General features: G+C 42.4%; 1 protein-coding gene across 3 annotated transcripts in view; it reads left to right on the top strand.

Annotated features, from left to right (window-relative positions):
• STAG1 (stromal antigen 1) overlaps positions 1-13,175 on the top strand; it is a 163,403-nt gene that overhangs the window by 47,687 nt on the left and 102,541 nt on the right. For 2 of the 3 annotated variants that reach the window (XM_032698449.1, XM_032698450.1), the window contains exon 4: positions 7,028-7,207. In XM_032698449.1, coding sequence (XP_032554340.1) covers positions 7,028-7,207 — 180 coding nt within the window. The remainder of the gene's footprint in view (positions 1-7,027; positions 7,208-13,175) is intronic. The other variant, XM_032698451.1, reaches the window with a different exon arrangement.

Genomic DNA, 13,175 nt, shown 5'->3' with positions numbered 1-13,175 from the left:
GCAGTTAAATTTACAGTGTTATTTGATGGACTTGTGGACTTAGTAATTGAGGTATTGGTTTTGCAACCATTGCATTTCAGTTCCCTTCCCCCTGCACATTCTCCCCTCTCCATGTTGCCAACCCAGACACTTCCCTCAGGTGAGTTGCCTGGTTCTTACAGGAAATGCAGCTCTGACATTTTTTCCCCCCACACTCTTCCCTCTACTAATGTGATTTTTGTTTCCTCCACAGGTACCACTTACCTTTACTCTCAGATGTGAAATGTATTAAAGTATTCAGTTAAATTTAGAGATTTTTTTATCAACTGATACTTAGCTTTGATGTTTTTCATTTCTGTTGTAGACCTAAAGAAAGCTTGTTCTGCCCAAAGGCTGTGCTGGTTTTTGTGGTTGAGTTTTTTTTTTTTCTTAACTAAAATATTATGGTCTAATAAGATTTGATCTCTCTCAGTAAATGTTGATTTGCTGATGTCCTTAGGCCATCAGAGCCACAGTGGCACTTCTGCCATAAACTTATTGACTTCTTTTGGAAAGGGAATTTACTCCTCTGTGTAGAAGCATGATTCTATTACAGAGCTGCACACAATGTACTCCATTAAATACATGTGTGTATTTTAAACAGATTTCTGCTGTAGTTATGGAATGGACTTGACCTTTTATCAGAAAGATATCTACTACTAGAGGATTTTCCAGACTGTTTTCCAAAGAAAGACACTCCTCTTTGCAGATTTGACTTTTGTAAGAAGATGGTGCTTTTTGGAAAATTTGCCCTTTGTAGCAAATACCTCTTCAATTCATAGAGAACCATAATGTTTTGGGGGTGCCTTCCCTTCCTGAAAAACTTGGAACTAGTTGATCTTTAAGATCCCTTTCAACCCATGTCATTCCATTCTCAAACACTGCTTTTCAAGTAGCCCCTCCACTTCTGTGGGACTGTTCTAATGAATACTTCACTGAGTAGGCTAGACAGAAAAATTTGCAAAGAGGTGAAGTGTGCTGGGCTTTCAGAATAGCTCTCAGAGTCTCTGATTGTCCTGAGGTCCCCAGCCCTTGCTGTGAATTCAGCAGGAGCTGCTCTATGTCCTGCTCTAGCATCAGTGGTGGCTGGGGCCACGTCCTCTTCCAAACACCAGGTGCCTGTGGAGTGACTGGCCAAGAGGTGAATCTGTCCAGGCAGTGGGATATTTTGGTGCATGTTTTTATGTGGTGCTGTGTGTGAAGGTCCCATCTGCATATGCATTTAATGAATTCTGTGAGGTGTATTTAAGGAGTGACCTCTAAAGGTCCTCTGATTGCAGCTCCTCAGTAACATTGGCCCAGGTGCCCTTTCTGTCCGTTGCACTGTTGAAATCCGTGGGTGTGGATGTGCTTTCCTGTTCCAGGCAGGGGATATGAAAGCCCAAGGGCTCGTGATGCAGTGCAGCGCTCACATTAATGAGCTCTGGCTCAGATCAGTTATTTATCTGTCCTTTTTGTCTCATCTCTTGGGTCAACACTGTTCAGCATTGTTGGAATGCTTTATTTTAACCTACCTGGCCTTCCCTTCCCAGGAGCTCAGAATAGCTTGGCTTAAACCTCAGCTCTTAGAGACTGAGGGAATGAGAGACATGCCTGGCTGTATTTCAGCTTTGGAGTAGGAGTAGACAGATTCAGCCTCTGTAACTCAGGATAAGAAGCAGCAGCAGTCCCTCTGTTCCAGAGGTGGCAATTTGGAGATCTCTGCTGGTGTCTCTCTCATCCCATACTCAGGGCCACTGTGTGTCTTTTCCCAGTTAAGGCAAGATGGAACAAGGCACTTCTGATCTTTTTGTCCCTGGAGCAGCCTGGACAGTTTTGCTTTCAGGTCCTTCTGTAGTTTTTGGTATGGAGTAGACACTACACAGTGCCTTATCTTTGCATTCATGTGGGAAATTTTAACTTTGCAGCAGACTCTTGGCCTTATTTAATCTTGCAACATAGATGTTAGATACAGCAGGGGATTGTGTTTTGCTTCTAGTTCCAAATCATCCACGTGCTGATTAATAACAGGGAAGAATCCTCTTTGAAGGCTTTTTCCCAGCAGTGGAGGTTTGTGGTTTGGTGTGGTTTCCACCAGTGTCCTGTTTCAGCTTGCTTGCCTGATGCTTTAGGTCTGTCCCTTCAAACTGAAGTCGGTCTGTATTTCACTAGAAATGCAGTGCATCTGTAGCATCAGATGCTTTTCTGTTTCCCCACCTGTAGCTTCCTGGTGGAGAAATCCTAACAGCACTAGAAGTTTTCCTTTTAAGCTTTTGGTGGGATGGTCCTTGTATTTTTGCAATCTAATTTATTCTTAGTTTTTCTGTGGTAGTGGTCTTTATTTGGTAGCAGTTGCCTCAGCTAGAAGGATTGAAGTGCTTCAAGCATTTATAGCAGACTCTTTGATTCTTTAAGATGACATTTAGAACTCTTGATAGATTTTTACATAACAGCATCCCCAGCATCCCCAATGCTCCTCTGCTGGTTTTTTTGTTCTAACCTGGAAGTGCTGCAGCTGGAGCAGCTCTGTACATGCTGGGGGCTGGGGAACCTGCCTCTGTCTTTATTTGCAGGATGAGGCTTTTCACAGGGAGCACCTTGTTTGTTTCTATGACCGAAAAAGTCCAAAGGAGTGACTGTTTGAATCCAAGAACCTTCTCCCGATTCACTGTGCTGATGGTACAAGTTGTGCCATGGGGGTTTTAATCAGGATTAATTCAGAGAGAGCTCAGACATTACCACTCTTCCACTTAACATGAAGTTATAACACAGAGGTCTCTCAAGAGGCTGATGCCTTGGAGAGGCAAGTTCTTCAGTCTTACTCAAGTGGAGGTTAAAAAGCTTCTTCCATCTGTCTTGAGAAATGAGGTATTTATTGCTCTGAATTACTTAGAGTGTGAATGCACATAGAGGCCATCATTTTACACTGGCACATTAGGTGGAGTTACTGACCTGTAACGCTTCTCCTGTCTTTATTTCTTTGTGAAGTGCATCAGATCAACTTGGGGAATGTTAATGGAAAATGTCAAGCCACTTTCACTGTTTTCTAATAGTGTGTGAATTAACTTTTGCTGTATTACTTGATTTTATAAATGTGGGTCACTTTTTTTCTTTCACAATGATTTTAAAGACATGAAAGGAAAAGTGTTACTTGCTACAAAATTCTAAACTGTCATTGTTTTAGTTTAATTGCAATCAAGGTAAGTATTTTGTTTCCTGATGGCCGCAGTTTAAGCGTCAAAGCAACAGGTGAGCTGTGTGCCCATCAATATGGCCATTTTAGAGCTGCTTCTGGGGTGTGGTCTGGACCTTCTGAATTTATAAATCCTCAGTTTTGGTTGTTGTCAGTTGAATCTACTTCACAGGTCTGAAATATCATCAGTAATTTCTGTTTTCATTTGGCACCTCGGTCCTTTTTTGACACCACACCAGCCCAGCTGTCCTGGGTATCAGGGTGAAAGCACAGGTGTAACTGCTGCAGGCTCACAGCTCCAAGCAGCACCTTTGTTGGGGTGTTGTGTGATTGAAAACCTCAAGCATTCTTACCTTGTCATGCTGCTTTATCCCTCCCTCTGGTAGTCCTAACTCACCTCAGTGCTGGCTCTGCCACTGCAGCAGATACTTGGATTATGGAAGTTGTTACAAGGATTTATGAGTACATTTAGGTATGGTACTGCTAACCAGCTTGTCTTTTCCAGGACTTTTCAGAGATCCCTCTCATAAACAGGAGAAAAATTAGTTTTGAGTCTGGAAAACAATCAGTTCTTAACCACCTTGGGATTCTGACAGTCTAATGCTTAAAAAGGCAAAAAGTTACAAACACATCTGACTGTCCATGTAAGGATGCTTTAGGCTGGAACTTTGTGGCTGGAAGGGTGTAAAGGGACATGTCATGACCACCATTGTGCTCCTTTCAGGGCACAGAGGTTCTGTTTTTCCTGTATCTTGATGACCATTTGGTGGGTCTTTACAAGAGAAGACCTGCTCTAAATTCATTCTGCTCTTCTGAAACATCCACTTTTACACCAGTCAGTGATGGTCTGATGGGTTTACTGGGGCCAAACTCATCCTTGGGCAGGGCTGGTTCTGTGGGGAAGCTCTTCATGGCATTAGAGGATGGGTTTATTTTGTGTTGAGCTGAAGGATCACCCTTTGGTGAGTGCAGGTGTCTCTTCTGGGATGCAGGGCTACCTCTCTCTGGCATCCTCAATGCCAAATGTAATTTTTGGATTCATAGCTTGACTTTGCCACTGCTCTTCCAGGAACACCTGCCTCTGCATGTACTCCACAGATACTCTGGGTCACGAGTGAGTCCTCTTTGTGTTTCTGTGCACGTACCAGTCCATGCTTTTCCTTCACTTGCTTCAGCAGTGTTGGACGTCTCCATCCTGGGATAGAGTCGTAGAGTAAGTGTCTGGAAGGGACCTTTCTTGGCAAAAGCACATCTAGAAGAGATAGCCCAGCACCCTGTCTGGCTGAATCTGAGGTGTCCAGTGCTGAGGAACCCTCTGCTTCATCTCATTGTGAAACATTTTCCTACAGGGGTAGAACCTGTTACAAAGCTCAAACATGTCATCATGGCCTGAAAAGTTTCTTGCCCTAAATTCGGGGGCACTGTGCAAGTAATGCTGTGTGTTAATGAATAAGGTAGTGCCCTGTGCTTTGTGCCTGCAAACCTTTAGAGGAACAGGCAGTTTCTGGAGGCTGGAGGACCCGTGTGAGACTTGCTTTCATGTTTGCACTCTGGGTGAGATTGAGCTTGGGCTCCCTGTCAGATACCTGCTGGGTGGGAGTGCTGTGGAATGGACATAGTGCCTCCCCACCTGCAGAGCATGTTAATCCTTGCCTAGCTCAGAAAGTTCTAGTGTTGGATTTTCTTCAGTTCCTAGTGGAGGATCCTTTGTCTGCTTGTTTTGTCTCTTGAGGCAGGATTCAGCACAGATCCTGCATCTGGATTTAGCTGCCCCAGCTTAGATGCAGAATGGCTTTTCTTAAATAGAAGACTTGTTTTCTCCCCTGTGAGAGGTGTTCTCTTTGTCAAAAGAAAATCTATACCAGAGAGAAGTCGACTCAGTTATATATCTGGTGTTAATTCAGGGCCAGGATGTTGAGATATTTCCTTGGGCTTGAGGAATCTGCCTTTGTCCTGCAGTTAGTCAGAAGTACATTTGTTATTTCTGTACCTCTTCTGAGGGCTCAGTGGTGTTCTCACCCTTCCAATTCAAACTACGAGTCTTGGTCAGAGCCCCTCCCTTTTCCCAGGATACCTGACAAAGAGGGGAATTTAAACTGGGCATTTACATGTGCAGTGATTGCTCGTTCTGAGTCTGTGCACTGTCCAGAGTACTCTTGCTCAGGTGCTCAAGCAGGTGGCCTTTCTCATGGCTTCCCACTACCAAGGTATCTTTGGGAGTGTGCCTTTCACATCCACTGCCTGCTTCCTTTCCCTTCATCCTTGCAGTGTTTAATGCCTCCCTTTGAATTACATGGTGAGAAAAACTGAGCATAGAGGGGCTTGCATTAGTGCACCAACTTGCATTCCTGCTTCCATTTGGCAGGACTTGTAGCTAGTTGAAGTGCTTACTGTCACCAAGAGTGAATGAGCACATGGATTATATATCTCCAAAGAGTCAATTTGCTTGTAATTCTTTGCCATTTTATTAAATAGTGATCATGTGTCTCTTTGGAGCTCAGTAGTGCTCCAGCATTTCACGTGTTGATAACATTCTTGCTGGTACAGGCAGCTTTGCACGTGTTTAAAAATTCAGTGAGGGAGATACTCTTTTGATCCTAAGTGCAAATGTTACCCAAAAAACTTCACAGGGACTGTACCATTATTTTAAGCTTTCCAGCTTGCATTTCTATGCAATTAATTGAATATTTTCAAGAGGCAGTTGTGCTCTACCTTGGCCTTTCTTCAGCTCTGCCCCCCCCAGCAGTGGTCCCTTTGAAAGCAAGGGCAAAGCTGGACTGCAGGGCTGTCTTCTGCCAGCTGCCTGCCAGAGATTACATCCCTTTGCTCTGAAGGAAAATGTGTCTGCACTGGAATATGCAAGTGAAAACGTTGACTTTATGTTCTTTACTGAAAGCTTTGATAGCAGTTTGGCTTGCAGTATACTCCAGTAAATGGTACCGTGAGGGTATTGTCCTAAATGTCAGCTTTGACTTGCTTGTGTGTTGTCTTCCTTAACATAATTCCTCAAAATAGCTTCACTGTCCTGGGAGAAACAGCAGCTTTTGCTTTTTTCTGCCTCAGTAGGTAGAAAAAAATAGAATATGGAAGTAAAGAAAATCTGATGTTGTTTTCCCCAGAATTCTTTTTTTCTGTTTCACAAGTGACATAAATTCAGAGCAAACTGTTCAGCAGGTGAATCCTTACAAGTGGTATCTGTACCACTGATAAAAAGTTTGAAGAATCTTGAGAAAATTTACATGAAATAATTTAGATTCACAGGGAAAATGTTTTAACTCATAGAATTTTGAAGCAAGGGACTGCTGTGATGATCCAGTAAATCTGACTGTACAATTCAGTGATTTGTGTGAAGAGATGACTCTGTACACAGCTTCTTATAAAAGTTACGTTAAAATGAAAATACAGAAAATGAATGTTAATATGACAAGTGTATTTTTAATAACTTACTGTCTTACAAAGGTTGTTAGTTATGCTTAAAGTTTTATTTTGTGTTTTATTTTGATTTCATCTGTGTTGTGTAAAACTAATATGGGTACTGACATGAACTGGTTTCTGCACTGGGAGTTCAGCACTGCTTACCTTGACATGGCAGTGGCTTTTCAGCTGTTCCTCAATAACTAGTGATCAATAAATCTGTACCTGAGTGGGCAAAGCCCTGACAGGCTGCTTGAGCTCCAGGCTGCCCCTGCCTTGGGCAGGCTGCACACCTGGGGAGATCCCTTCCAGCCTGGCTTCTCCTGTGACACTTGTATGTGTATAAAGGTGTAATACCTGTGTATAATGTGTGAAGCCTTTGGGTGATTTCAGGTCTGGCTATAATAAACTTTCACTCTGCTGGTTTTCTTTGCCCAGTCTGCCACCAAGAAACCCCGCAAGTCTCCAGCAGACAAGGGTCGTTCCGAGTCCGGAGCCAGAGGAGCGAGTCGTGGGAGAGCTAATGGCCACCCTCAGCAGAATGGAGAAGGGGACCCTGTCACTTTGTTTGAGGTGGTTAAGCTGGGAAAGAGTGCTATGCAGGTAAAATATCTAATTGTGTCCCCCCTTCCCAGTTCTGTGTGTCCTGATTGCAGGAGTTCAGGCTAAGCTTTTGTAAACAATTGTGTTTTCTCACGGCTACTGGTCCAATAGGCTGTGTGTGTGTAAAGTATGGGACAGAGTGGGCTTGGATTGAGGGCTGTCATATGTACTTCTGAAGGACAAGAGGCACATCAGAAAGTCATGCATTTCAAATTCTCCCTTGTTTTGTTCATTACTTCCAAGTTAAAAGTACGTGTTGGTATTAAGCAACCCATTAAAGAACATCCTGGAATCAGATTTATAGGAGGAAAAAGTAAATCCTATAAGTGATGGATCCAAGGCCTGTTTTGTTCGCTGGTGTTTTCAAGAATAGCTGCTGACACAAGCAGTTTGGAGGACTTTGCACTACAGTTTGCATTCTTGCTGTCCCCACCAGAACAGCAGATGAAGGCTAAAGCAGTAGCCTGGTCTTCCTCTGTGTCTGAGCGAAAACATGGACACGTCTTCAGGCAGATTTTCATTGCAAAACAAACCAGGCAGTTGTAGTGAACTGCCTGTGGGAATGTTTCTGACTCCTTTATGTTCAGAGGCCTTACAGGGTCTGTGGGCCACATGAGTCCACCTCTGGAGCCTCCAGAGATGATTGGTTTTGACAGTGCATGGTTTTAGTAAAGCTGCTGTGCTGCAGCCCCTGTGTTTGGCACTCACAGGAGAGACAGTGGGCCCAAAACACTGCTCAACTGGGGCAGTGCAAAGCTGGCAGTCCTTCCTACTCAAGGATTGTTCAAGCAAACCTCCTTTTCTCTGCATTTCAGCAGAACAGGGCTTGGGCAGTTATCACTTTGTTTGCTTTGGTGCTGACTAAGATGAGAAAATTACAAATCTTGAAAATGAGGTACCAAGTCCCATTTGCAGTATTACTTTTAGTGGAGCTAAAAGCTGAGTCTGATGAACTCCCAAAGGAATCAAATGTTCCAAATGAATGAAAGCTGTTGAAAATTTTCTTTCAGTCTCAAATCTGTGGAAGGTCTGAGATGTAATTTTAAGTTAGTAATGAACTGGAAGAAAATGAGAAATTTTTTTTCTTCACAGTTTCTGTATTTACACTTATTCAGGATTGACCTTCTTATCTAGTAGGTGAAGACAGAACAAATTTGCTGCTAACAAACCTACAGACTCCTTGTGCCTTTTTTTCCTGCATCAGAGCTTCCAACTTTGCTTGGTTTGCAACACTTTTTCAAATTTCGTTTTTGGCAGGATTCGAGGAAACATCTGGAGTCTATTTTCTGGTTTTACTGTGATACAGAACATACAATATACTTCATGTAGTATGTTTGTCTTAAGAGTTATTGATATTTGCAGGAGCCAAATGAAAAGCAATGGGTGATTGCTTTGATATTTGATGACTCCGTGTGTGTGTGTGTGTGTGTGGGATTGACTTTGATACATGTCATCTATTTCAAAAGAGATGCCACCAGAAGTCAGCAGATGAGATTCTAAAAAAAAACAAAAACAACCTGTCTGCATGTTTGTATTAACCTTTGGAATTCAAATGCAAAGGAATTGTCCTGAAAAATGGAGCATTTGTATATGCACATGTAGATGACTGAGTCTGTGTATTGGAGTGTATGTACATACATCACATATATATGTGCATCACATGCCTAAACTACCCAACCTACCTGGAGGAGAGAGGAGGAGACAGCACAGTCTGAGCAGGGGAGAAATTACATGCAAATAGTAAAGGAATAGGCAAGTGTATTTAAGGGCCTGGGATACAAACAGGCTTAAATGACATGAGCCATCATTTCAAGAGTATGTGTTACTTTTGCACCTTTGACAAAATTACTGTTGGTAAAAAAATTTAAAAAAAAATAAAGAAACCCTGTAATAGGAAAGAGAATGCAATTAAAATGTGATTTAATATTTTTAACTTGCACTTCTGGACAACAATCTCCTGTAAAACCAAGGTTCTATAAGCTAAACTTATTAAACTTTATCTATAAGATAAACTTATATTTTTCTATAATAGCTTAGGGATTTTATGGCATTTTAGGAATGCTTGGCATTTCTGGTTTTCATAGTTTTGATGCAGATTTTTTGTGCCCAATCTTAGCAATTTTGTCAGTATTCCAATTTTCAAACAAGTGCCATATATTTGTATTTGTCAGAACCTATTGTTCCTCAATATTTGCTTCTTTCCCTGTAATATGAACAGTCTTTTTTTTTTTTTTATAGTGCTCCCATGTTTCCTTCCAGCAATGACAACCCAGGAAAACTCAATTAATATATCCTGAGATTACATGGGAATTGTGTGCTTTCATTTCTGATCTATCTGCTCCTGCTATTTGCTCTCAGGATTTATTTTAGCTGTTAGATTTTCCTGGCTTTGTGATGCCAACTCATGGAAGTCTGTAGCTGAATTCAATTCCCACTTCTTTTAAGCTTCTGCTCTATTTTGGTTCTCACAGCAGGATTCATTTGCTGCTTCTCTTCAGGCTTATTGCTGGTTCCCTCTTTCAGGGTCCCAAAGTCAGCTCAATATTTTGTATTTCACGTGTACATAACTTGGGGGCTGCTCTTTGCATAAAGTCTTTGCCTCTCTCACTCGGTGCTGGTTGTGTTGGTGCTCAGTGTTGTTTGGACTCTGTAAATCCATTGAGACCCACGGGAAGCTGGGCTCAGATCGTTGGCAGTGGGTTTAGTTTGCTCTGGAACCCTTTGTACAGTCACTTGTTCAGAGGTTTTTCTCTTTGAGTGAAGTGTGACAGGACGTGCAGCTCATGTTTTCTGCAGGTACATTTGTCAGCTTTCCTCCATTAAGACTGTTCATGGAACTTTTTTAGACCGTGCTTTTTATTTTCTGAAGCAAACATGGCACTCTCCTGCTTTTTCTCATTTGTCTCTTCCGTTTATTTATTTTTTCCTTCAGTAATTTTATGGAGACAGCTGCACCCACTGTATTTCCTCACTCCCCCTCCATAGGTAGAATGGGCTATATCAGCATTTCTCATGTGCTAAACTACCTGACTTCACAGTGGTAGGAATGAAGGACTGGGGGAACCTCCACTCCTGCAGCTGAGCCCCCCAGGCAAAAAGTTCAATCTTCACAGGCACTTCTGCACTGCTCTCTGACCCTGGTGTGAAGCTGACAGTGAGATGAAAAGCTTGAGATGATCCTAGATTTTGTTTAGGCTGGAAATTTCTGATATGTAAATTATGACCAATTTTCTGTAATGAAGTTTGTGCTCCTGTTGGTCAAACCAAGCACAGTAGTGTTCTGCTTTCCTGTGTGCTCGGGGGATTTGTTCCCCAGAACAGCAGAGAGAATGGATCCTCAGTGATTCTGGGAGGTGTTCAGGAGCAGAACAAGAACAGATCTATGCCTCAATTACTCTGGGATATTCTGTGCTTTACAGTCACCCTTAACTGATGTTTGCAGGTCACGACAGATTAGAGGCTGACTTGGAAAAAAACCCAAAAAAACCCTGCCCCCTCTGCTTGAGCTCAGCCAGTAAAGGTAATGCTGGTGTTGATTAGACATGGCCCAGAGTAAATGTGGCTCCACTGTATGCCAGCTGGCATTTTGGGGTAGGTACCCAAACAGAGCTTTCTGGTGTGCTGAAATGGAAGTTTTCACTGGGCCAACAGTTCTTCTTTGTCTTTGCAGAGACCAGGAGTGCATGTGGTTCCTCACTGCTCTTGTCTGGACACCTTGGCACGTGGGCATTTGTGTCCTTTGAGTTTCCCTCCCTGTCCCAGTAACGCTCTGTTTGTAGCACTGTGTTCCCTGCCAGGAGAAGTTTTCTTTGTCTCTCATGTTTCAGCCTCAGGGCTGTGTCACCTTTGCACCTGCTGGGCTCATGGTGATGAGGTGTGGCTCTTGCTCACAGTCCTACCCTGGTCAGAGGGTTTGAGGTGAGAGCAGGAACATCAGGAGACCTTTTTTCCCCTTCAGTTGACTATCTGAAAGGATTCAAACTCTTTCATTATTACTAATTGAAAATATTTCTGAACTGTTAACAGTATTTTCAGTATTATTTTCAATATGATATTGATTTTCAGAGTTTATCCACCTCTCTGTTGCAGACTGAGGTTCTACATGCAGAAAAAAAGGGGATGCATCCTTACAAATACATGTTTGGTCTGCTGGAAGTAACATTGAGGAAGTAAAGGAAGCAGGGCTTGCTTTGTTCTCTATGCACTACGTGTTAATGGTGTGGTTGCCACTTTCTTTTATCACAGTGTGTCAGGTTGGGATGACATTTAGTCATCAACATCTGTTTCTGAAATAATTTTCTGATTGGGATTCCTGGTACCTCCAGTCTTTTCTTCAGTCCTTTAGAGATTGGATGATCTGTACAAGAAATGCAAGATAGTTCTTCCAAAGAGCTGGTACATCTTTATTGGTCTCATTAATGTGGCATATCCCTACAGCTTTTGTAGTTTTTATATTTTCATGGCATTTAGGGGAGAAGTGGATGTGGTGCCTGTGCTCCTCTGGGGAGGGGGGTTGGTGGCAGAGCAAACCCCACTTTGTGCTCAGCTTTCTCACCCGGTTCCTGACACATCCTGCAGGGATTAAGCTTTGCTTTACTGCTCTCAACAGCCCTGGAATTTCACCTGGCAGTTATTTTAATCACATAATCATTATGCAATATAGATAATCCCAATGTTCCTTCATCCTTCCTTGTTATTATGTGCCTGCTTTAATCTTGCATGAACTGCAGCTGCTGATGAACGAATCGGTCCCACCTTCTCCTGCTCCCACAGCTGATGGTTTTTACACCTTTCTGGAGTGTTTTGTAGTCACACCAAGAAATAGATTGAACTAGAACATGACACTGGTAGATTTTTTTCAGTTGGATAAGCTTCTTGATTCAGCTCATCTCTGGCAGCAGCTCAGACTTACTCTTGATTAGAATGACTGTGTAACCATATCCACCTTATGCAGGAGGAATTCCGTGTATGTTTTTACATATATACTGGAGATTAAAAACATCAGAGCAGCTGTAGCTGGATTGTATGAAAAACCCAATCTCCTGTCTCTGGCAGTGGCAGTTGAGAGAGATTAAGGTGGTGAAAAGGAATTTGGGAATTCTCCCACCACTGACTCTTTGCAGCTCAGGGTGAATGTGGTGTCTGTGTTCTCAGTGCCCTTAATGGCTTTCTCTTCCCTGAGTTTCTCTTCTCCCTACTAAAAGTATTTTTTGCTGGATCATGTCTCTGTGTCTGCCTCAGCTATTTCTGGAAGTGAAGGTCTTTGAAGATTAATAATATACAAATATATGATACTAAATATTACCCATGTTTTTTGCACTGAGGGCATGTTTTAGTTTCCTTGTCCTTGTTGTATTTTAACAGCTCTGTATTTTCTAACTGGAAGGATGGATAATAGCTTAGGGTTTGCCCAGACTGTCTCAAAATTCCTTAGGAGCTTGAGTTTGCATTCTCTAAAGTTTACTGGGTAAAATGACCACACCTGTTATTGACATTTAAACTAGTATTTCCTTCTCATTTTGCTAGGTGGATTTCTTCTGCAGCCTAATCTTGCCTTGCTTTTGGTTGTATCCTACTGAATTCAAAGGAAATAAAATCAAAATTTGGTGCACGTACCCATGGTTGTTACCCTGGGAACAATTCAACCACCAAACAAAGCAGTAATTAATTAGAAGGGTATCCCTTAATACCAAATGAATGTTTCTGCAGTCGTCACACAAGGTTTATTTTCCCTTGTGTTGTTCTAAGATGGCAGATGATTTGCTGTTCATGTGAGCACGTGTGCCAGCAGTGCAGTGTGAAAGCATTTGTACCTGGAAATACCCCCACTATTCAAAACTGGAGAAGGCTTTTACTCTCTAGAATGCTGACATTTTTGGAGCATCTGGGGTGATCTGTGAACCCTTTACAAATTGTGCAAAGGAGCACCAGTCGTGTGTTTTAACAGATTGATGGGTCTCTCTTACTG

Source organism: Chiroxiphia lanceolata, chromosome 10 (assembly GCF_009829145.1).
Source record: "Chiroxiphia lanceolata isolate bChiLan1 chromosome 10, bChiLan1.pri, whole genome shotgun sequence".
Taxonomy (NCBI): Eukaryota; Metazoa; Chordata; class Aves; order Passeriformes; family Pipridae; genus Chiroxiphia; species Chiroxiphia lanceolata.
The sequence above is the reverse complement of the archived record's forward strand: the minus strand, read 5'-3'. Positions and strand labels throughout refer to the sequence as shown.